Here is a 23,728-nt window from a genome sequence, read left to right as displayed (position 1 = left end):
AGTAATGTGTTATTCCCCAGCTTCCCTCTGTGGGACAGGGAGGCAGATCCGGCCTTGTTGACAGGGGTATGTTGACATATCCCCTGGGTAAGAAGGGCCAAGACCCATATCAGTACCTTGTCAGATTGCTACTGGAGATTTAATACTGTGGAGAAAAATGGGGTCAGTGATCAGAACTAATACTCCTTGAGAAAAAAAATGAGACTGGGGGGATTTTTAGCTGTTTTTTTCTCTTTTACTTGTATCCTTTATAAAATTAAGTGAATAATAGACTTCCAGTCATTTACCTATGCAGCCATGAGGGTTGTCTGTTCCCAGATTCCAGTATAGAGGTTTACATTTGTCACACAAAGTTCCTTCTATGTTTGGTAGGCAGCGGCAGGAGCCCTGAAACAACAGATAAGAAGCCAGTGACATAACTGGTACATAAGATTGTTGTGTCTGGAAGCTACTGATGAAAGCCAAGCTATATTTGTTTCTGTCTGCATATTGTACTACATTGCCAGTTTTCTGAATGACTGGACATTTGCTGTTTTCCTTTCTTCTAAACATAGGATATGTTCCAAAATAAAAGGTGAAAGGGACCTTCCTTAAACCCTGAAACAGCCATGCATTACTTAATGTTGTTGTTTTTCTTCCTCCTCAAAATGGAAGGAAGTCTCTTTTCCTTTATTTTAATTGCATGTATATCTCAGGGAAAAAAAACACTTCCTTGTGAAAATCTGCTGGATGACGTTTTAGCAGTGATAGGACCGTTATTCCATGTAAATCTACACCCAAAGAGTGCTGGTAGTGCTGGATTTAGACTGTGACCACTTCTGTTATCAAGGCTGGTAAAAAAACATGATCAAGGTTGAGCTGTGACAGACAAAGAATTAAAGTTTATTAAAGATTGGATACCGTTTGAGGATCAGCGATCTCAGTTCCGGCTGGATTACACTGACTGATGGGGGCTGGAAGCACAGAACGAATACACAATGAAGAAAAAAAACATAAGTAAGTCTTAGTTGTATGGTTTGTTTTCTTCAATGCACTATTAAAGGTGAATAAAGTGAGAATTTCTAATACATTAAACAACTTTAAAACCTTGCCAAACCCTACCATAAAACATTATATTGTTAATATAAATGATAACTCTTGTTTCTGTCTCAGTCCCAAAATGTTTCTATTTATGAGTATGGTGATGTCTGATGTGGTTACCTGAGCAATGGGGGAACCTGAGTCCAGAGGCACAGTGGTCACACTGCTGACCCACCACGCCAGGGAGACACAGGCACTGACCTGACAGTGGGTTGCATATGTTGCCATATGAGCCTTCCTGTGAACACTGGCAGGCTGGAGACAGGAAATAAGTAGAAGTAAGATCTTCAAATGTTTCAGAGGGGTTCAAAATGACATGTGCTGTTTCAAGAATCAGATTTCCTCAAGTGATGCCCAGTTGTCTATTCTTGGGAATGTGATTCCTTAGAAGGAAGAAGACTCTCTGTGAAATGTTGTGTCACCCAGAATACATCAAATAAATCAATTTGTCTGACGGCATAGGGTTGTGCAGGATACTGTGGGAGAATGAGGATGTTTGCTCCACAGAGTCATGAGAATAGGCCACAGTAAGCCCCGTGAAACCAGCAGCAACATTTTTTCCACAAACACTCAGATCAGCAGAGGTCATAAACATCTAATTTGTGTATCTATTGTAGTTGCATTAGTGGACATAAAAAGCCAAATTCACTTACCAGCACAGTCTGGGTATCCATAGAAGCCTGGTGCACATGTGTCACACTCCTGCCCCCCATAGTTGTGGAGGCAAACACACTGGCCACTTGGACTGCAGCCACTGTTAGCCACACCGGCTCCACCACAGCGACATGCTGGAGGAAGAGAAACAAGTTTGTGAGCTGCTATTTTTTCCATTTTGCCTAATCCATTACTCCTTATTTCTCATCAGTATCCAAAGTAATAAATCATAATTCACTTTATCTGCTGCGGGCTGCTTTTAAAAAGCAAAAATCTACTTAAAAAATAAATAAAAACATTAATATGTATAGGATGTGTGAGCAAGATTTTTTTTTTTTTAATTTTAGATAATTTTTCAAGATAATTCTTGATAAAGTTACATGAAGTGATGAAAAGAAACGAGATGCAGTGAATTCTGTTGGCTGTGGTCATTTTTAAACCTTGGACTTCCAGGGTCAAAAGTTTTAAGCTTAGACTTTGAAATGTCCAAAAAATCCCTGTCTGAAGGACAAATCACACTTGCTCCAGAAACTAGTGCAAACAGGTTCATGCAGGCAAAAGCGCACTTTGTGCAGCAATAAAGCACAGGCTCTACAGCGTGTACAAGCTTGCTGACCAAACCGTTCAAATTCTTTGCACACCAACCCCTACTGTGTGACTGTCTGCAATTAGTCCGAAATATCACTACAGGCTACGCCGCCACCTCAAAACATTTGCCCCCTTTTCATTTCTGGTTTGCCGCCTTTGTTTACATCTACATTGTAACATCTTGTGGCCAGTTCGTTCAAAAGAAAGGTCATGTTTTGTAATCATTCTGATGAGTTAACACTGATGAGGCTGTGTTTTTGCAGTCTGTGGGGGGTCACCGCTCACTGGCATGGCGATTTTCTCTCACCCTGGCAGTTTGGGAAGGAGTGGTATCCTGGTCGACAGCGCTCGCATCCCTCTCCTTCCACACCCTGACGGCACAGGCAGCGTCCTGAAGCATCACACACGCCACGCACGGTCCCTCTGTAGTCACATATACACTCTGCGCACAAACACATAGCAAATGCTTATCTTAACAATACAATTAAACTAATTTAATCCTAACTAATAGAAATTCAAATAAGTGACCCTGTTGAACCCTGAATCCTGTTGATAAATGATCCTGAGCTTTCTTTGGTCCAGCTTAACAACAAGGAATGACAAATACTTGTGTCAGTTGAACTCTGCTCATATTGTGGCACACAGTGGTAAGGCTACACTGGTGCCCATGTCTTGCCAAGCCTCGCCTGGTATTGGTATGTGAATAGACTTGGCACTAACACAGGACAGCCACTGGAGAGATTGCCACAGTTTCTTTGCCCCTAAGCTGCTTCCAAACATTAAAATCAGCTTTTGAAAGGCTGCAGATGAAATTCCTTCTCGGTCAGGTCATGGGATGAGAGACGACAAGTTTAAGGAAAAGTCATTGTTTGTCTACATCCTCTGAGAAATTCTAAAACAGAAAATGCCAAGGGTTGAAGGTCTTTGTTTTAATTGAAATGCCATATTACTAACAATGGGTTTCCCAGCTTTAAGAAAACCAGAAAAGGGAATTTAGAACAGGGGACATAACTAATAATAGACTGGTTAGCTCTCACTGAACAGTCCCAAATGACTATTGCTATCATGAGAGGACAGAGATCACTTGATCTTAAATCCCCAGTGACGGAAATGATAATTTAAGTCTATCAAACTGTTATGCTCAGCAATTGTTGAGAGATCTGCTGTCACTGAGCAGCAGATTTACTCATTCTGACGATATATAATACCAGTATTTTAATAATCCAGTTAAACCCAAACATAATACTGTATATACTGACAGTTCTGTTTTCATAAGGCCTACAAACATGGTCTGACCTTAAGTCATGCCTATATATATTTCGTGCCTTTTCTTGACTGACCTATGCCACATGTTGGTAACATTCAACTCTACAGAAAACCCAGTCAGACTATGTGGTGCCTTACACAGTCCTCTAAAGCCCTCTTTAACAACCTGGGCTGCCTGAGAGTAGAATGTGACTCAGGTGACAAAAAAGTCAATGACAGGACTGTAAAAAAGCTTTTTAAGTGATACAGTATCAACAGTGTTTTTTGTACATAAAATGCAGATGCAGATAAGCAATAAAAGTAATTAACATTGCATAGTAGTGTAAACACCTCTATATTAGCACAACATATCAGGTCTAATCACACTCACGCTGACAGCTGGGAGAGCCGAAATAACCCGGAGGGCAGGCAGTGGGCCCTATACAGAGCGAAAGAAAAAAGACGAGAGAGGGTTGACATTTACAACATTTTAAATATTGTTTAAAAATGCCTGTTAGGCTAAACTGTGGTATGAAACACTGCAAAATCTTGTGTAATATAATGAACTTACCCACAATAGGCCCTGCAGGAGATTTGGTGGTTGTCTGGTATACAGGATACCCTGCAAAGGAAAGGCACGAAATTAAGACCTCCACTGATGTGAAACTCTACTGAAGGGTAACACACCCTCCCTCAAATCAATGCACCCAGGGTTTTTGCTGCCACAGCCTTTCTTGGTCTGGTATGACCAGTAGCTTAAGATGGCTAATGTTAACTAATGTTAGCATACTGTAGGTAGATATTGTTGTGTAACTGACATTACTGATTCTGTTGGCTTCCGACTCATCTGTTCTTGTGCTACTGTTACACTATGTTCTAGCATTTACCATTATCTTGTAATTGTTACCTGTGGCCACAGAGGCCGTGAAAAAGTTAAATAGTCTTGCTTTAATTGATAATGCAGATTTCATTCAGTGACATGAAACAGCAGAGAAGAACCTCCCTGAAACCCAGACAGCCTACTCATAACTGTTTCTACATGTTTAGACTAGTTTGTTTTACTATCTCGAGGCTAACAGCCTAGAGCTGAGAGACCCAGATTTAATGACATCTAGCAATAAATCTATCTGTTTCTCATTAAGTTTATATGACATAAGAAACAATACACCTGGGGCAGACTGCAGATTTGTTGGTTTCTGTGTAATGACTTTATAAAACTAACATTAATCTTTCTCATTATCTGAAAACAATGAATGTCAGTTCAAGGTACACAGAAGCTAAATGCCGCATGTTCACACACAAATCTAAACAAGGTTTATGTCAATCAAAGACAGAAAATCCCTAGTAGAAAAAATGAAAATTACTTAAAAGGATGAAAGACCAGGTAGCTTATCAGTATGCTCTTGCAGACTCCTGAGTCTGTAGCTAGATCAGAATGAGAGAAGATGGGGAAACTCTCCTTGTGTGTCTAATATCTGCATCTATTTATTTAGATGGAGGTATGGCATGTGGAATGCACAATAAACATAGTCTATACTTTAGCATGTACATAAATCCTTCTACAGGGCTGCCAAGTCTCATGCATTGACCGTGAGACTCACGCAATTGACACTTTCCACACGCTCTCACACCACACGTCCATTTTCTCATGCAGTCAAAAACAGCAGTGCGAAAAGGGGACACTGACACTGCACAGACAGACAGGACAGAGCAGCACAGCACAACAGCAGCACCATGCAGGAGCACCCATGGTGAGGAGCATAGATCTTTCTTATCTTATGTTTTGAAGAAAAATATGTGTAATACCTCCAGTGTATATTGAAATGTTACCCAATAAACATAAATTAACAAAAAGAAAAATTCTTATGAAAAAGGTGTTGGTTCATAAGTAAAGTCAAGTTGACCAAAGTGCTTTACATAGAAGAAAAAATGTACAGAGCAGCTCCAAATGACACACAGAAATAAAGAAAAGGAAAAAAGAAAAAAACATATAAACACATCTAGATAGCCAAAGAATACAAGTGGGTCTATAGCCTTGACTTAAAACATTTGATGGTGGGACCTGATCGAACATGGAGAGGGAGGCAATTCCACAACTTGGGCCCAGCCACAGAAAAAGCACATTCACCTTTACACCTCAAACAACTGTTTGGGATGGAAAACAGCAGTTTATCAGATGACCTCAGAGCTCTTGGAGACAGTGAGGACATATCAGGTCACTGATATATGTTGCTGTTGTCAGCCCGTTTACAACAGTTCTAAATTTCACTGGTAACCAGAGCAATGACATTAAATCACCGAAAGAAAACATGTGCTTGACTTTGCTTAAAACTCTAAGAGGGTAAAAAGACAACTTAGCAACAGCATTTATTTGTTTATTAAATGTAAGATTGGAGTCAAATGAAATTCCTAGATTTTTTGCTACTGTTTGATATAACTGGGCCCTAAGTTGTGAGTTTAGTTTACATGTTGAATATTAGCAGACAGCATTTGGCTACCCTGCTGGATGGGATGAATCCTGTCTCTTTTGAAGAGAGAAGCATGATCCCAGAACAAGTTGAAATGATCAATAAAATCCATGTTGTGAGATCTGCATGTGGACTGGAGCCAGGTGTGAAGGTTGAGAATGCGGCTAAAGCGTTCAGCTGCGCAACCAAGCGTGGGAATCAGGCCAGACATAAAAACAGACTTTTCACGGTCTTTTAAAATGTTAAAAAGGAGGTTGAAATCATTTTTGGTGCACTCAGACTGTTGGCGTGATGTCCCATTCATCCCTACATGGATATATAAGGCCATGGATATGTATATATACATAAGGCCAGAGAGAGGTCTAGTGAGTCAACTGACCATGAATAATGCTCATTTTATTATGAACAATAATAAGTACTATTAAAGAACCACCCTCCCCCTGTCCCCCACACTCCCAACCCACACCCCACCCGCCCTCCCCAGCCCCCCCGACCAAATCTCACTAGAAGCTGAAGTCAAAACTTGGCAGCCCTGCTTCCATATGTAGCCCTGCAGCAGTAAAGGCATACTTCTTTCAAATAAGATGAGTTCCCCTGAAGGGAAAAACTGACAGACAACACAAAAAGCTAAAAAAAATGGTGAACATGAAACCAATTCCATCCATCAAAGGGTGTGTTCAGTTTCACCCGACCCTGGATAGGACAAATAGTAAGACACAAGTTTTTTTATTACATTATTGTTCATTTCTTTTTGATACAGTCTTTATTTGCAGCTATCACAGATGTGATTCATGCCACATGCCTAATAGACTTTGCTCATCTGTATGACATCCCTACCATATTCATCCCTATAGACAAAATGGATTTCCAGCATTTGATAGGTTTAAGCAAAACTAAACTTACGAATGCACTCAGGATAGTAATAGTGTCCGTCAGAGCAGCGATCACAGTTTTCTCCAGCAAATTGTGGTTTGCAGATACACCTTCCAGACCCCATTTCACAGCCGGCTGTAGTCCTGTCATTACACCTGCAGGCTGGTGGGGACACATATTTTAATTCAAGATGAATATATATACATACAAACATGCGCTGAAGTCAAGAGATGCATTGATGTGAACTAACATGGACCAGTGGCGGTAGAAGTATTTCAATCCTTTACTGAAATAAAAGTACCAATACAGCAATGTAAAAAATACTCCATTACAAGTAAAAGTCCTGTATGAAGAGCACTAGCAGCAAAATGAAGTTAAAGTATTGCAGTAAAAGTAGTGCTTTGGTCCCTCTGACTGATATATTATCATATATGACATCATTAAATTATTAATAGTAAAGCATCAGTGTTAGAGCAGCATGTTACTGTTGTAGCTGCTGGAGGTGGAGCTAGTTTCAACTACTTGATATACACTTAGCTAGTTTAATCCAGTGTCATGAGATGATTAATGGGAGAGGAAATAAGATAAAGTTCTGATACACAAATCTGTTTTCAGTTTTTGGACTTTTTCTCTAAACCATGTGAGAAGTTTATATGGAAAAATCACTATTTGGTGGAGCTGCTAACAACTCATAAATATCTGAAATGTCTATGAGTGTCTCACTGTTTTTTGTAAAAACAACGTGTTTTAAAAGCTTGTAATATTATCCATTGTGTCAAATCTTGATCTGAAAAGTAAATAAAGCTATCAAATAAATGTAGTGGAGTAGAAAGTACAATATTTCCCTCTGAAATGTAGTGGAGAAGTATGAAGTAGCATAAAATGCTCAAGTAAAGTACAAGTATCTCAAAATTGTTCTTACGTACAGTACTTGAGTAAATGTACTTAGTTACTTTCCACCACTGACATGGACATAAATGCAAATCAACAGAGCACAGAATAATTGAATTATTGTATGGCAAAAAGACATTTTCTGTGCATAACATAAAATCTCAGTAACAAGTACAGAAACTGTTCAACCATCCATCATCTCAAAATGAGGGATCTCAAAAGTAAATGATTACCAAACCTTAACTGACTCTGTTTTTGCCTAAATGAACACTTTCCGCTGTTAAGTTCACTTAACTGTGTCTGTGGATTCTATGGTTTACTTTTCAAAGCGCTCAGGGCAACCAGTTTAATTCCACTACTTTCTAATGTCCAAACACAACTGGCAGCTATTTATACGGCAGGGAACAGCCATGGACCATTAAAGTAATGTAAACAAGAGCAGAGCCCAGTTTAGCAATAAGACAAGCTGCGGTGCCAGTGGTGCTTGTGCAATGGTGCCATTTGTCTTAAAAAGAATACTGAATGTAACGCTGTTTTGGCTTCACTTGTTAGTCATACATACTGTAGGTCAAACACCTACACAGTGAGACAATATGTAGTCTACTGTCTTTATTCAAGACAGCAAAAACCCAAACAAGTAGCACTTCCATAAATTTTCAAAACTTGATTAAAGCAGTCATAAGCAGTAAATACTTTTGAACTGATATGTGAAGGACATTTTGCCACAGACTTCACCAAATTACACTGGTTACAGCTATCGGGGCTACGCATCTTGTCTCAATACCCCTTTTAGTGCCATATTTACTAAGCCTTTCATGTTGGTGCAGAACACCACAGTAGCAACATCTATTCAACATCGATATGTTTGCTGAGATGTTTCACTACACTGCTCTACACTTGCTGTCTCGATGGGCATTGTAACTCATGTTTATTTATGGGTAGGTCATATTTATATGTCCTTTTCAATATGTCAAGAGATATAATGATCATTTCGATCCACACCTATTCCCTGATAGAATAAGGAAAAATACCAAACACACATACATGAAGCAGCTTTAATTCCCAAGTTTGAGTCTTGAGAATATAAGCCTGCATACATCTAGCTAAAATTTCCACAAACTTCCTGAATCTCTCAGATACTTCCCAAGCAAAGCTTTTGTAAAGAAAAGCTACTGGAAAAAATAAACTAGTAGCAATAACAATTAAAACAATTTTTAAAATTAAGTAAAAAATTAAGTACATGGCATTAAAAAATGTGCATTTAAGTGTTTCAAGGAAAAAACAGAAAACACGACTCACGTATGCATCCTATAGGAGACTCAGGAAGTAGTCCATAAGGTCTGTAGAAGCCTTCAAGGCATTTCTCACAGTTAACTCCAGCAGTGTTGTGCTGAAGAAGAAAACAAAAATAATTTGTTAGCCATAACTCACACATTAGTTAACAATGGTTGCCCAACAGAAGATGTCATTAGACAAGCAGAAGAGTCCTATGTACTCTGTACAGTAGAAACTCTAGTTTCTTGCTGCAGATTGATGTATTAGGATTTGTAAGCATCCTTAATTTGACAGCACTTTGATATACTCTCTGCTTCCGTATCATATTCCAGAAAGATATCATGTTAGCATAACACTTAATTGACTTTGAGGGTTAAAACTACAGAAAACAAAATGTATTCCTTGATTGGTGAGAGAAAAATGTGTTAAGAATATAGAAAGGTTTGTGATCTCACAATCCTGTCTGCACAAGTTTCAGAGTAAATGGTGCAACATGAAATGCTCTATAGAGGACTTCATAAAGATATACACATGAGGAATTTTTCTTCATTTTTTATACCCCCCTTCTCCCCTACAACCACACACAGGAATCAGTTTAGACTTGATATGCACTTCATACCTGGCAGTTGATGCACACTCCTCCTCCGTCGTACTTGCCGAAGGTGTCTAAACTTGCTCCCTTCTTTTCCACCTCTGGGTCATAATAACAGTCAAAGGCATGGGAGAAGCACTGGCAGGCTGAGGAGGAAACCCCCGAGACACACACACGCACACACACATACACACAAGATTATTCTATATGCCTCAGCAAATTACCAATGACTCCCACATCTGTATTTAAGGACCTTAAGCTACTCATTCAACCAAGTGATAAGTCTGGTTAAGCATTAAGAGAAACTATAAAATCCACAGTAAACAAGACTGCATATCCTCTTCCTGTATACAACTCCAGCCTCTCATTAATGTTTATGAATGGTTAGGGTGCATTTCCACTGCATGAGTGCACCGATTGGATTACAAGTCTTCTTCATATTTCTCTCTTTGCTTTTGTGGTTGCTATAAGGTCATATTTCATGAAGGGAAAATCCTGTCAACAGTCCAAAGCAATTAGATTCCAGCTGACACAGGTTCTGCTGGCTGACTGGATAGATCACTGATAAACTGGCATGGGGGACTATCTGGTGGGCCGGTGGGGGCCTGGCTAGCCGGCTGACTAGTTGGCTAAGCAGACAAAAAAGCAGTTATCCTTGAGCTAGTTGTGCACTGTGCCATTTATCACACACACCATGAGGAATGTTTTCTCAACTCTTTGCTGAGGCTCTCTACAATACCATATCAGGACATCCACAACAGGGCTTAAATATCAGAGGCAAGAGGACATTTCAGTCCTCTATGGGGGTCATAATTCAAGGAGCCAGCAGTGTGAGTAGTAGCAGAGTGTGGTTTTGTTTACACATTGGAGGAAGCATTGTGCACTTACGTTGACACTCATTGGGGCTATCAAAAGTTGCAGCACGCCATGGTTTCTGGTTAAAGCCCGGGCAGCAGCGGTCACATGAGTCACCACAGGTGTTGTGTTGGCACTCACACTGGAGTCTGAAGAGAGAAAATGAAACACCTTGGTTTAGTGATGCTCAGAATCTGATATGTATATCGTGTTGGTAGCACAAAAGCCCTAAACTTTCTTTAAACCTGCATTAACTGTTTTTAACCGCTCAGGCAGCACATCCAGCAGACACGGAACAACATTAGCATTCATTTGGAGTTGTGCTCCAGTGCTATCTTCACGCTCCTTTTTTATCTCTGTTTATATTTCTATAAACTCCTGATAGCAATGTCTGTCTCTTTAGCTGCTTTGTGCCGCTCAAGTAGCATATCATAACCTTTTCACTGAAAACAGCAACAGCTTCTTACTGGGCCTAGAAAGTAAATGGGTACATTCACTTAAAATGGCCAATTCACTATACAACATTAAGCATACGAGAGTCCTATATTGTTCTGTTGTTTAGCTGCTCAGAATACAAAGAGCTACTGTTGTTCAAAGCAGCACTTTATCACATCTTGTCCTTTTACCATCCATTTACAGCAATATGGTCAGTAATCAGAGTAATTAAAATAAGCTGCAGTCTTTTACAATAGTGATGTCAATGTACAAACATATGAGGTAATTGTCCTTTCTCAGAACAATTCACTATCACTCAAATCTCAGCATTTGCCAGCATCTCTGTGGTCTTTTCTTCTTCTATTTCAACATTAATTCACCACATGACAGCAGAAATACACAGTGGGACCCATTGTACAAAATGTCTATTTAACTCTGTTAATGAATAAACGCGTGAGATGGATTTACTGTTTGAAGTTATTCTTCAAAGTTAACTTTTGATAAGCTCATAAGATTCAGACCATAATTAATGATGAAATATGCTTCAACCAGAACTTTCCCCACAAAAGTATTGAAACAAATATTTATAGCCCTGCTGAAGATAAGGAGCATTACTAACCTGCTTGGGTTGTCCGTGTCACGACTCCCACCACACATCTGTGCATGTCCGTGACAAACGCAGCGTCCACCCACACTGATGTCTTTGATACTATAGTAATACTGTCAACAAATAATTAAAAAATTTTACTACCAGCAGCATTTCAAGGTAAAAGGTGTGTTATCAGCAACTCATCACCCACAACATTATCTAGTTTTCCTTGGCAGCAGAAGTGAGTCACACGTGTTGACAATAACAAACTTAAACCATGACCCATGAGCTAAGGCTAGCTTTATGGAGTGAATCAGTGCATAATAAAAATTCATAAGATATGAATGACAGTTGACAACAGTGACTAATTTATACTATATACTGATTTTAAACATCTACAAGAGATTTACTTTACAATACAATCTAAACAGTTTCACTACAGCTATGTGAAAGAATATCTTTAGCCATTACTCAGAGAAAAACTGCAAAACATAGGTTTTAGCCCCATCACTCTGAGGCTATTGGAGTGCCATGTAAGTGCCATATCCCACACCTGCAGCCTATGGAAGCTTTCCAAACCATCTTAGCTGTCTCTACCGAGGGAATCATCATGATGACTGAACACACACATCTGGCATTGGGCCTCGACAAGGATAAATGTATGAGCAGGGAGTGAGTTTGTGTGAGCAATAAATAAACCAGTGCAGAGCTATAAATTTGACTTGCCCAAATGGGAGATAAGAGTCAGATAGCATCACACCTTAGTGCGAGGTTGTACAGTTTATGCCTCACCCTGCGTGTGACGGTAGGATCTCTCTGAGCCTTGGAGATGAGGTGGCCCAGAAGGGTGTTGGTGCGGAGGAAGTGCAAGCGGATGTTTGTGGCTTTTGTAAAGTCTCGCAGGGCAGGTGAGTAGGTGAAGTTTTTGGAACCTGGCCTTCCGTTGACCAGAGACACCACAATCTGGACAACACAGTATTCATTTCACAGAGATTCCTTTTTGATACCTCAGAAAATTTAAGATTTTGATTCAGTTTAGCTACTTGACATGATATTTTACCTCTCCATTCTCCAAGGGAACTATCCGAGAGTATTCTGTGGTGCATAGCTGGTCATCATCGTTTACTGCACGAGCATTGGGCTGCTTTCCAAACCTTTCAATGCACTCATGCTTTGAATCTGCCAACAAGGGAAAGAAAAGAAAAGACTTTTAATTTGTCAACTTGCAATTTATTCATTTTGCATATTACAAGTCAATGACATTTCCATAGAGGCTTCTGTATAGATATTCTCTATCACCAATTAATATAACACAGCGGTACCAAGTAAATGAAACATTGCCTAATGTTGTGTTCAGGTGCTTGTGTGACGCTCTGACATCTGAGGTTTAAGAGTCAGCTGCCAAAAAGCCTCATATTCATGAATCACGTTGTGTTGCTAAATGAATTAATATGGGTTTATATAAGAATAAGTGAAATATGTAAAATGTGAAATTTCTTTTATTAAAATGGGTGTTTTTCCTTTCAAAAGCAAAACTTAAATCTGAATCAGTGAATCATGAAGAGTCTGTTCTGAAAACTTAAGAGATCCTGAATAAACAATAACTTGGATCAAGCAAAGTTGATAGCAAAGAGAAACTCTGAGATTGTAAACCTGATGATTCATAGTGTGTTTACTGGCAATCTGTGTGCACAGGTGCCTCCCAGATATGAGACATTGTGACTCAGATATGCCAACTCAGCAAATCTATTTATGTATGTATTCAAGTATGTAGTTTAGAGTCACTTGGACAAGATATGGCATTATAGGCCTAGTAATTAAGTTTTATATTGACTGCAAGTAACCACCTGCCACTTTCTAAACTTCATGAAGTTTTTAATCCTGGAATTTATTTAAGTTAGAATGTTGCTCTATCCATCTTGTTTCAAATACCACAAACACACGCTCTTCCTGTCTTAAACTGTCTTAAGCAGGCTGATCACTGTGCCAGAATTAAATGAGTGATTGTAAACAAATCTTAATCCATTTTCAAAATGGGCCTTTTTCACAACAGACATTTTGACTTCTCATAGCAGGAAAAGCACAGGTGTAAATAATTACAATAATAATAATTCCATTAATTGGTGCCTTTTCTGGGGCTCTGGTAGTGCACATGCTGACACTGTCATGGCTTATTGGGACACTGAGCCATCACTAACATTATTAGCGACACCTGTGGTTTTCCTTTAATAACATGTCAAACTGTATTCCATGAGAAAGATCATAGCTGTGTCCGAAATCACTCCCTATTTACTCCATTACCAGTCAAAAGTGTAGACACACTTTCTCATTCAAGTCAATGGGAAAGTGTGTCCAAACTTTTGACTGTTACCGTATATAGTGCACTATATTTATTCTCCGACATTTTATTTGAGTGTCTGAATGCTGAGCATGTAAATATATCTACTATATAGTGCCCTCAAAAATTCCACAATGGCACTAACAACTAACAGTCCCACAATGCAATGCTTGACATTTTATAGATGTGAAAATTACCATTGCGGGACTCTACAGCTGATGGTGAGGACAAAAAATGGCAATGATTGGTTTGTGCCCAAAATCTTGATTTGCTGCTCACTACTGAATAAACTATTTAGTGTCTATTATGTAGTGAATGAGTATATAAGGGAGTGATTTCAGACACAGCCCATTCGTCAGAGTGTGATGATGAACAAGCTGGATTTAAGATCTGTTCATTGCCAAATACTTGATAATCCCCCCAAATCTGTGTTTTTCACAGGATTTTATTAATGAGTGGTTGCTGCTGTAGTGTTTTTGCACTACACTTTTTAGAGATCACTTTCTAATCTCTTTCTGTTTATTCCAAACACCATTGTCGCATCTGAAGAAAAATCCTGATACCAAGTGCTATAAACAGAAATTGTCTGAAATTGGGGATGATCTTAATCACTATTGTGTTATACAGTTGGCAATAAAGATTAGTGGCATTTATTTACAAGAATATGTTGCAGAGTTATTCAAAAACTAAGAACATGCATTTCAGATGTATTTACAAGGTGCAAGACTGGTCATATGTGTTAGAAACTTTAGCTGATTTTCTAGCCCATAATCTGACCAACAACTCATTTCAGTCATAAAACAAGTAATGAGAAACACTTGTTTTCTTTTTTATAATATAATGAAGACAAATACTATATGAGAACTTACGTGCAAAATACTGCCAGGGAGTGTAGGTTTTCCCGTTGTCCACGGAGCGCTCCAGCACCCACAGGTCAGGACGAGGTGAATTAGCAAACTTGATGAGGATGTACGCAACATGGAAGAGCTAAACACCAGAACACAAAGAGCAGGATAAACAAAAGGTAGTCACAGTTCAGGGCGGATTTTGGCAAAATGTTTTTGTTTCCTGTGCTGTACTTGCTCTATTAAGTAAGGCCCCAGTCTTGGCCAGCTGCTCTGACAATACTCTTATTTCCGTTCTTATGAAAGCCAGAGCACAACATCAGCTTGGCTGTTGTATCATCACAGAACTAATGATTTTAATGTGCCATTTCAGTGAATCAAAATCAGGACTTCCTGTTTTGAGCTTCTTTTAAGTTCTTGCAGCTTTACTTTAAGATTGTGTGGCCATATAGTAAAGCACAAACAATTCACCAACATATATCAGCAGAGAGTCAATAAAAGTGGTGCAGGTGCAGCCAGGTTAGTGAAAAGACATCGGCTAAGCCCACATGATCTACATCTGTTCTCTGAACTCTCTATCTCCGCCTCCCATCAGAACCATACAAGGGCAGAAAATTGTGTCAGTGATTGTTTCTGCCAGCACTGAGCTTTCTGTCAGGCTCGTGACATTCAGTGCAGAGCGTTTTCTTTACAGTTCATCGACATCATCATCAAGCCCTAAAAGCGGGTGACTTCAGCTTGACTGAACATTGTACAATGGAAAGGTAATTTGTGATAATGAAAGCTCTCTTTGTTACTGTCTGGCATGGACTTGGCATGGTTTGGAATTTAAACCCTGTGACACCAACCTGCACGTGGCACCTGCAGTGTCAATAAAAAGCCGCAACCACACCTGACCACCACACCCCTGTCTTGTTTTGTGAGGCTGGAAGAGAGTTTCAGTTCTGGCAGGGATCCTAAAGCAACATTTAACATGTCTCAAAAACAGGGTACTGTAGGCATATTTGCTAAACTTGCTAAATGGAATCTGCTATCAGGATTGAAGTGATGAATGAAAACTGAACCTAGAATATTGTGTGCTCTTTAAATACAAGACATTTCTATAGACTGTCTCTCTTTGAGATGGATGAAGGCAGGCCCACACTCGTCTAGCATCCCTCAGCACCTTGATGAAAACCCCAGCGGGCATTTGTAACATTCAGGTTTCTGTCTCTCCTTGCATGAGGCAGGCAGCTATGCTAACATATCAAAGCAAAGTAAAGCACAGCAAAGACTCTGCTGTGGAGCCATGGACTGTGTCAAGAAGGATCCACAATTATCTTGATGGATTCCTCCCCCCAACCCTGAGAGGTAATAGCCTGAAGTTCAAGTAGCTCTTGAACTGATGGATTGTGAGAGAGTTCAGAGGGCACCAGGAAAACTTTCTGACCTTCTTTAAATGTCAACAATCTCTTATAGCAAACAACAAAATAATTTGGATGCAAATCAGAAATAGCCTATTTGATTGTACTTTAATCACTGTTGCCATTAAGCAAAACAGTCAAAAATCAAATAGCTTTAGATGCCTCAATCTGACCTCACTTTAAATGGGGTGTGTCTTGAAATTAATCAGTGTACACTTCCACTCACATGCAACAGGATGCGCCAAGAACAAAAAAAGAAGAATGGCACACCCAAACAAGACGTGGGCTGTCATCCTGCTAAAAACAGAAGCAGAGCTTTGCAGAGCTGAGCTGCCTACTATCAATATGTCGGTTCTGCTGAGGACTGGGAGGAAGTTCAGTTCACACGGGCTGTGATGACGTTAAGGGGAAGGCCGAGGGAAGGGAGGCAGGTGGGTGGGATGGGGGGTAAAAAGGGTAGGGGGGCCAGAGACGTGCTGGCTGGCATGCAGACCCATCTCAGATTCCAAACATAGCGCCACATTCCCCTTCCCTCCTAATGCCCCCAAAGCAGAGCATGCCAATGGTTTCAGGAACCTGTCATTGACGGCAACGCACAGCAGTGAAAATCTTCTCCACCACTTGTCATGGATAGAGAACTGATAAAGATGGTAACTACAAACCATTCTCCAGTTTCTCAAGAATAACAAAGCCCTTTATCACCCATAGAGAATTGTTTCTACCCTGGTTCTGGTACATTAGTTGGCCTGTTGTCAAATGTGAAAGATAATCCCAACAGACTCAATGGTAATACTGTTCTGTCCGCTATACTTATTCTTTCTGACTGTAAAGAATTTAAAGTCATACTTAAAAAAACAAGTACTTGAATATTGATTCTCATCTAGCCTCAATGTGGTGATGCTATTAACTGTGATATCTCATACCGACTTGATGCCAGTAACTGAGTGATGGTAGGAAGAATCCTCCGGAAACAAACCCAGTCAGAAACAGACAACATAATCTTGGAAGATGGGGCCTGTCTTGGCACAGCTTTGCTTAATTTCAGGCCTGACTCTCCAACTGTGTCCTGCCAGTCTAAACACACACTCTTGAAATATGTCCAGCACCTACGTATTGTTTGGAGGGAGCATGAAATATCGTGATGGCATGCTAAGCACACCAGCGCAGGATTCCACTGGCGCACCAAGACATGAAACAGATTGACAAGCTTGTGGCAAAAACACTTGGAATAACACTTGTACAGAGCCATCCTCTGCCCCTCCCTGCTTCTGTAGCCTCAGGCTTTAGACAAGAGTGTCATGCCAGGAGGTTTAGTGTAGGAGGCTGTGGGTGGGTGTCAAAAAGGTCAGGGGTTGAGCTGGGACAGGTATGGACTGTTTGACACCCACTCTCTCTCCCTCTTCTACCCCCATCTCAAATTCCTGACCTTGACCCCCTATAATAATGGCACATATACAAGGTATAAAGTTTCCAGATATCCTTTAACCTTCTAATTGACACAACAGCACACCTAGTCCCTCGTGACCAAACACCATTTTAACAACAGCATATTAACATTTTCCTTTTCTCAGTACACTTGTAGCAATGTACAACGTGCAAATGCATTTTGACAAACACACACAGTAACATTATTCCTAAATTCATTGACCCCTGACATTTCATGACCAGTGTGTATTTATGTTTGTTATCATTTCTCGATTAATGACCCCTGGTGGTTCATGCCCTGTTTGTGTGTGTGTGACAGCTCAAGCGTGACAAATGTGCACCCTTAAGTGTGAACTGCAGCAGCCGTGCAGCTTCACACAGGATTTTTGCTCTCTAACTTCACACATGCCTGCACTTCAGGTAATAGAGTAGGGTAGCAGTGTTTCACACTCACAAAAAAAAAAAAAAAAAGAATCATAAATATAGAAAAAAAAGTGAGGTTGCGTGACCCTTTGCTAGTTATTCTCCTTGCTGTGCCTGCCACGTGGATCCCTTCAATCATAATCTCTTTGTGTTGATGAAATGGAGTGTAATGTAAAATGGACTGAGTAGGAATTTCCCACTGGAGTTTCTACTAGAAACTGTAGTGTCTATGGTGTACAGTGAAACTATCTAATATCTTGGATCTCAATCTTATCTACAATACCGTAATGTGTAACAGGTATGAGATGTAAGCTGGCAATGTAACGTACATAAGTACATTTTCAGCAAGTGCAGTCGAGAAGTAGATATTGAATATCCTAATCCCAAATTCCAACCAGAAGGCACCACAGAGCCAAGAGGACCAGTGAAATCACAATCCTGACAGATACAAGCCATCTGCGTGAGTCCCTGAGAGTCTGATGTTAGATCAGAGGAATGCGATTCAAAGGAGAGGAGGCATCACCTTCTGTTGGAGTGGATCAGCTCTGCCAGACAGAACACACGGCAGCCCAGAGGGGTGGAGCAGTTGCCCTCCACTTTGTAACAATGCAATGTACAACTGTTTGTCTGTGTGCAACAGGTGGACGGTGGAAGGGGAGTGGGGTAGTCTGGTGTATTTTTCTCCGTCTCCATGACGGAATTAGTAATACAGCAACAAAGAGCAGTTGGCTAAAAGTCAAAAAAGAACTGCAACAGAAAACATACAGTATATAGCCTACAAGTTTCTACTTGTTAGCAATCTTCTCATTGTAAAAGCCTGAGGTGCGGCTGCTTCTCGAGAATTGTCTGAGCGCTTTTCTGCATTGAATACTACATGCGTGCCTATTTATGAGATGTCATTATTAAACCGTTACAAAAGCTGGAGAACAAGTTGGGCAATAAGATGTAAGCATTGAGCATCAGTGTGTTTAGGTTTTATCATGATTTACAAAGAGGCCTTGGAATTGATAAATTAAATAAATTTTGAACTTACTATTATTACAAGTATTCTCTCTCAGTTAAATTATAAATCTTCATTACAGTTGACTGCAGACGAAGAAACTCCTCAAAAACTTTGAAATCTCTGCGCAAAATGCATGATGGTATATTAACATTTCAGTACAATATGTGTAACATTGCAATATTATACCTCTGCAGTATTTCTTCCCACATCTATCAGTGACCTCAAATGAAAGTAGTCTGATGCATGTAATATTATTCATGAAACAGCCTATAAAATGGGTCTAGGAAAACTTCTGTTCTCTAACACATCGCACTGCGTCAGTGATCCCACGTTAAACCCCTCAAGCTTTTCCACATCGACACTCCAGATTTAGGAGGAACAGCAGTCCAACAGTCACCCGTGATGCACTTTCCCGGCCAGACTGCTACCGCTAACTAGCACAAGGTGGCTCTTGGTGGAGTAGTAAATATCTGCTGGGTTGGCCTGGCGCCCCAGGCAGCCGGCTAAATACAGGCACTTACATCACCTCTATCGTCACTACAGCAATAGGGACATGTCTAACAGTCAATCTTGTCTCTGGGGTCAGATTGAGCCAGCTGCACTGTATGATCAAATCTTTATTACCAGGCATACTGTATGTAAACAGCAGGATAAACTCAATTTTTAACAGCAATCTACTCCATTCTTGCTCTTTTTGATTTACATATTTACAACTAATGCAGGATTATAGCCTTTACATGTTATATTATATATCTATATATATCTATATATATCTATATATATATATTTGGAAGGATGCAGTGCAGCCATGCATAATGAATCTGTCTCCACAAGATCATGCATGCATGCAAGCATCATGCGTGGTTGTAGCTGAATGTCTATTCAGCAAGCGATGTCAAGGGAAAGTGGAATGTCTTCAGTCTAAAACTTGTGTGTTTGTGTGTGTGAGTGTTTTCTGTTTAAGTACTTTCTCACCACCACATTACACCACCTCTCTATTTCTATCCATTTATGCAGTGAAAAGAGAAGGCCAGGTCACTTTCAGCAGGGCTTAAAAAGAACCAAAGCTTTGTGAGAGTCTGAGAGCGCAGAAAGGATGTCACACAATACCGCCTAGAAGGGTTCTAACACAAAAGGGGGCGACGGCTGCAAATAAAACATTCAAACCAACTTCGGTGGGAGGTGGACCCCTAAGAGAGGGGATTAAGTTCCAGGGGAATGTCTCTAAAATTGAGTTCTTGGAAGCTTTGTCTCTTGACGATTGCAGATCTGTGAGCAAAAGCCAAAGCCATTGCACTAACCTGAACCAGATCATTCCGTCTTCCAACTTTTTCAGTCAAGGATCTTTCCTGTCTTATGATTCTCCAGAAAGTGAAAAGCAAGTATACGCAACATCATCACCTGTTGAGCAACCAACCTATAAATCATAGATAAACAACAAGATGTTCTATAATAAGAATCCATTTAAAGCCACAAAACCACCACGCAAAGCTCCATCATCAACACAATAAACACCTGTCACCAACAGAAAAAAATCCACAGCCTTAGACGTTACATAAAGTCCTTTGGACATCAATCCAGACACAAATCAGAACTTCATTTAAACCAGTAATGTCCGATGTTCATTCAGCACCTGACACCCACCAATCAGAGGCAGCTCAGTCTGATCAAATGGGAGACAGACAGCAGTAAGCCCTGGTATGTTTGCCTCACATGGTCTACTCTGGGCTCACTCAGGCAGATAAGCACATGTGGTCAGGGCTCCTAAAATACATTCCCCAGAAAAAGGAGTGACTGGCAGTCTGATACATGGTGTAAATGTTTACCAGAACAATGGCTTGCCTACTGTGTCCTGAAAATAGTTTATCAAGGGCAAAAGTTCCCAGAAAAGTAGCCAGTATTTTGATGGAGACATCATGGGATGTACAATGAATGTTTTACTTGTTCTGGACATATGAATGGAAAAAAATACAGAGAATCATTAGGTATCAACATACAATACAGTGTAGCCATGTTCACACACTTCAAACCTGCTATTGTAGAGATAAATGAGCCAAAGTCCATCTTAATTTGTCATACAGAAGTTGAAGATCATCAAGATCATTTCCTGAATGAAGGGAGGATTTGTCATGGGTCAGGGGACAAAAGCCAAAGAGCCACAAAAACAGGCAGCAGCTAGCCTGCTTGCACTGACCTGTGTAAGACATGAGACTTATGCAAGGGAGATTTTTGAAGTGATAAGTGGTTTGGAGAGTGATTGAGATTTGCAAATAGGCTGCTTAAATAATGTTCAAAGTTGTATTTCATGCCCAGCCCTGCTGTAATTTGTCTGACAAATTATTTAGTTTACTTTTGGTCAGATTTGTCTTACTTTAAACTTGGCAGACCTTGCTTCAAACAATCTTCTTTAAAGAATCACCGGAAACAGCTCTGTCAAAAAGGGCCCCTCTCTTTGAACCTCACCATTTTAACATAAACATCTACTGTGCCATGGAGAGCTTTCAAGACCACCTGTGCTGGTCTTGAAAGAAACCACAGAACCCATTCAGCTGGGTTTAGCCCACATATTTCATTGACCACATAATTTATCCTGTGGATTTTTTTTAATATCTACAAAGCTATCACAGCTGTGCATGGAACAGTCAAATGACTTGACAGCTCTAGCCATGTCTTGGATAATGCATGTGCTTGCATTTGTAGGATTTGTGAGGTGATACCTAAAAAAAAAACTGCTTTTGAACACAAGTCATTAAGTTATATTTTGTTCATATTGTGCATATATTTTCTTTCCAAGTACACTTAATAGAGAAGCGCTTGTGAAATCAAGTGGTATTCACTGTAAGTGCTGAGTTTGCTGGTTTCTTACACCAAAAGATAGGAAGCTGAAAGGCTGTATCAATTCAGTCTGTGTCCCACATGCCAGGCTTTGTCTCACCAAGCCCGTTTTTCTGCTCCTTACACAGATTAGTTTCCCTCACAGTGTAGGTTAGAAAATATTTGTGCCAAAACAACTGTATGGGCTAAGATGCAAGGGTGGCAGGTGAGCATTGTTTACAGTTTTGGTGGTTGCATCAAATGTTCTGTGTGTGACAGGTGTGTGTGTTTGTGTGTGTGGTTGAGGTGGTGGTATTGTGTGGTTGGCAGTCATTGTCAGAGATCTAGCCATGCTCTTTATAGCACATCATAATGCAATAATGCTGCTTTCCCTGCTCCCAAATAAACTGAGCATTACCAAGTATTAAAGTCTGACATCCCTGAAGGTACTGCATGTGTCCATCCACTTGTAAGCATCAACTATATTTAGCCATGTAGGATCTTTGCTCTACTCAGGCTGTCTAAAAACAGAGATAGAAAAGCCAACACCCTTTGTCTGACAAAGTGCCCACTGGGAGCCAAACATGCGACACGCGTGCAAGGGAGCTCTTTTGTTGCTCTCTTTTTGAAGTCTGCTCCAAGACTGGTCGAAACCCTCATCACACAAGAGATCCAAGCCTCCACCTGCACTCCTCGAATCTGATTTAACATCCTTCTGATCCCTTATCCTGAGAAAGAATTCCTCTCTTTCCTCACAGTGGATAATTGAGCGTGAGGTGCAATTTTATGGGCCATGAGCCAAACTCCTGCCAGGGACACGAGTCGTGATGGAAGCATATTTGCCAGGCAAAGGGGCGTGAATCTGATTCCTGGCAGGCATCCAACTGCAGGACATTATTCACATGATCACCGCTGACTGGGGTGATGAAGCTCAAACTTAAAACATAATCATGTAACACCTTTGGATTATATGTCAATGAAACACTATGTCAAAACAAACTCTTTCCTAGTCAGCAGAGTCTGCACCAAAAAAAAAAAACAGCACTGATGATAAATATTAAAATACTGCAATTTAAGACTTCACACCACTTGAGCGCTCTTCCAATTGTCTCACAGCAGCAAAGCAAGGGCCAAAGCTTCTATTCCCTCTGTAACACCCTGGTGCTATATTTTACTGTCATCACAGAGCAATCATTATTCACACTGCAGGTAGCAGCAGGTAAATAGTTGTTCATAGCAGAGTAAAGTATGATAATCTCACCTGCCCAAGGTCCAAGGTAACGTTCACTTCGTTGTAGCCTATTCCTCTGGAGAGAGGTGGGCTCTGCCACCACCGCTCTGTCCCATCAATAGCATTGGTCACCGGGTAGGCTCTGTTTGGGTCCTCAGAGCTGCAGAAGTCACAAAATTGACCCTGAAAGGTGTCAAATTGCTGGTATTTAGAAACACTCACACCTGGATGATCACAGCAAACTGCATGCACATTTCACGTTGACTGGAGGAACTGGCAAAGAGCTAACCTACTGCAAAATATGAAAAATATTGACATCAATAACGCAAGTCCTTTCAGATCTTGAGTTAGGAAAAAGATGTGGGGCATGTCATTGTCAGACTGCTGTTTTTACAGTAATGTGGGGCATTTCAGAAAAACTCATGAGGAGGCAAGACCGCTGTTGAAAGGGCATTTCCTTTCGAAAACTTGGGACTCAACAACAATGGTGTAAAACTATTTCTGGCAATTGTACAACAGAGCAGAGTTGTCAGGGTTCCCCGGGGCGCTCTAAAAACTCACAAAGTCAGACATTTAGCACAATATTCATTAAAATAACTAAATCTGTCATCAAATTTATATATTGAATCTAACTTCCTGTTCACTATATATATCAGAATACAATATCATAACGATTGAAGTGCATGGCTAGCGCGCCTATG

General features: G+C 40.3%; 1 protein-coding gene across 3 annotated transcripts in view; it reads right to left on the bottom strand.

Annotated features, from left to right (window-relative positions):
• LOC121909354 (laminin subunit alpha-3-like) overlaps positions 1-23,728 on the bottom strand; it is a 60,638-nt gene that overhangs the window by 31,568 nt on the left and 5,342 nt on the right. For all 3 annotated transcript variants that reach the window (XM_042429861.1, XM_042429860.1, XM_042429862.1), the window contains 16 exons: positions 23,058-23,210; positions 14,753-14,870; positions 12,606-12,724; positions 12,338-12,508; positions 11,576-11,676; positions 10,555-10,670; positions 9,694-9,812; positions 9,099-9,189; positions 6,939-7,070; positions 4,139-4,189; positions 3,959-4,006; positions 2,630-2,764; positions 1,734-1,868; positions 1,201-1,335; positions 901-953; positions 288-387 (listed from right to left, as the gene is read on the bottom strand). In XM_042429861.1, the coding sequence (XP_042285795.1) occupies positions 288-387; positions 901-953; positions 1,201-1,335; positions 1,734-1,868; positions 2,630-2,764; positions 3,959-4,006; positions 4,139-4,189; positions 6,939-7,070; positions 9,099-9,189; positions 9,694-9,812; positions 10,555-10,670; positions 11,576-11,676; positions 12,338-12,508; positions 12,606-12,724; positions 14,753-14,870; positions 23,058-23,210 (1,777 nt within the window). The remainder of the gene's footprint in view (positions 1-287; positions 388-900; positions 954-1,200; positions 1,336-1,733; positions 1,869-2,629; positions 2,765-3,958; positions 4,007-4,138; positions 4,190-6,938; positions 7,071-9,098; positions 9,190-9,693; positions 9,813-10,554; positions 10,671-11,575; positions 11,677-12,337; positions 12,509-12,605; positions 12,725-14,752; positions 14,871-23,057; positions 23,211-23,728) is intronic.

This window comes from Thunnus maccoyii, chromosome 12 (genome assembly GCF_910596095.1).
Source record: "Thunnus maccoyii chromosome 12, fThuMac1.1, whole genome shotgun sequence".
Lineage (NCBI taxonomy): Eukaryota > Metazoa > Chordata > Actinopteri > Scombriformes > Scombridae > Thunnus > Thunnus maccoyii.
Note: the sequence above shows the minus strand (reverse complement) of the source record. Positions and strands in the feature narration are given on the sequence as shown.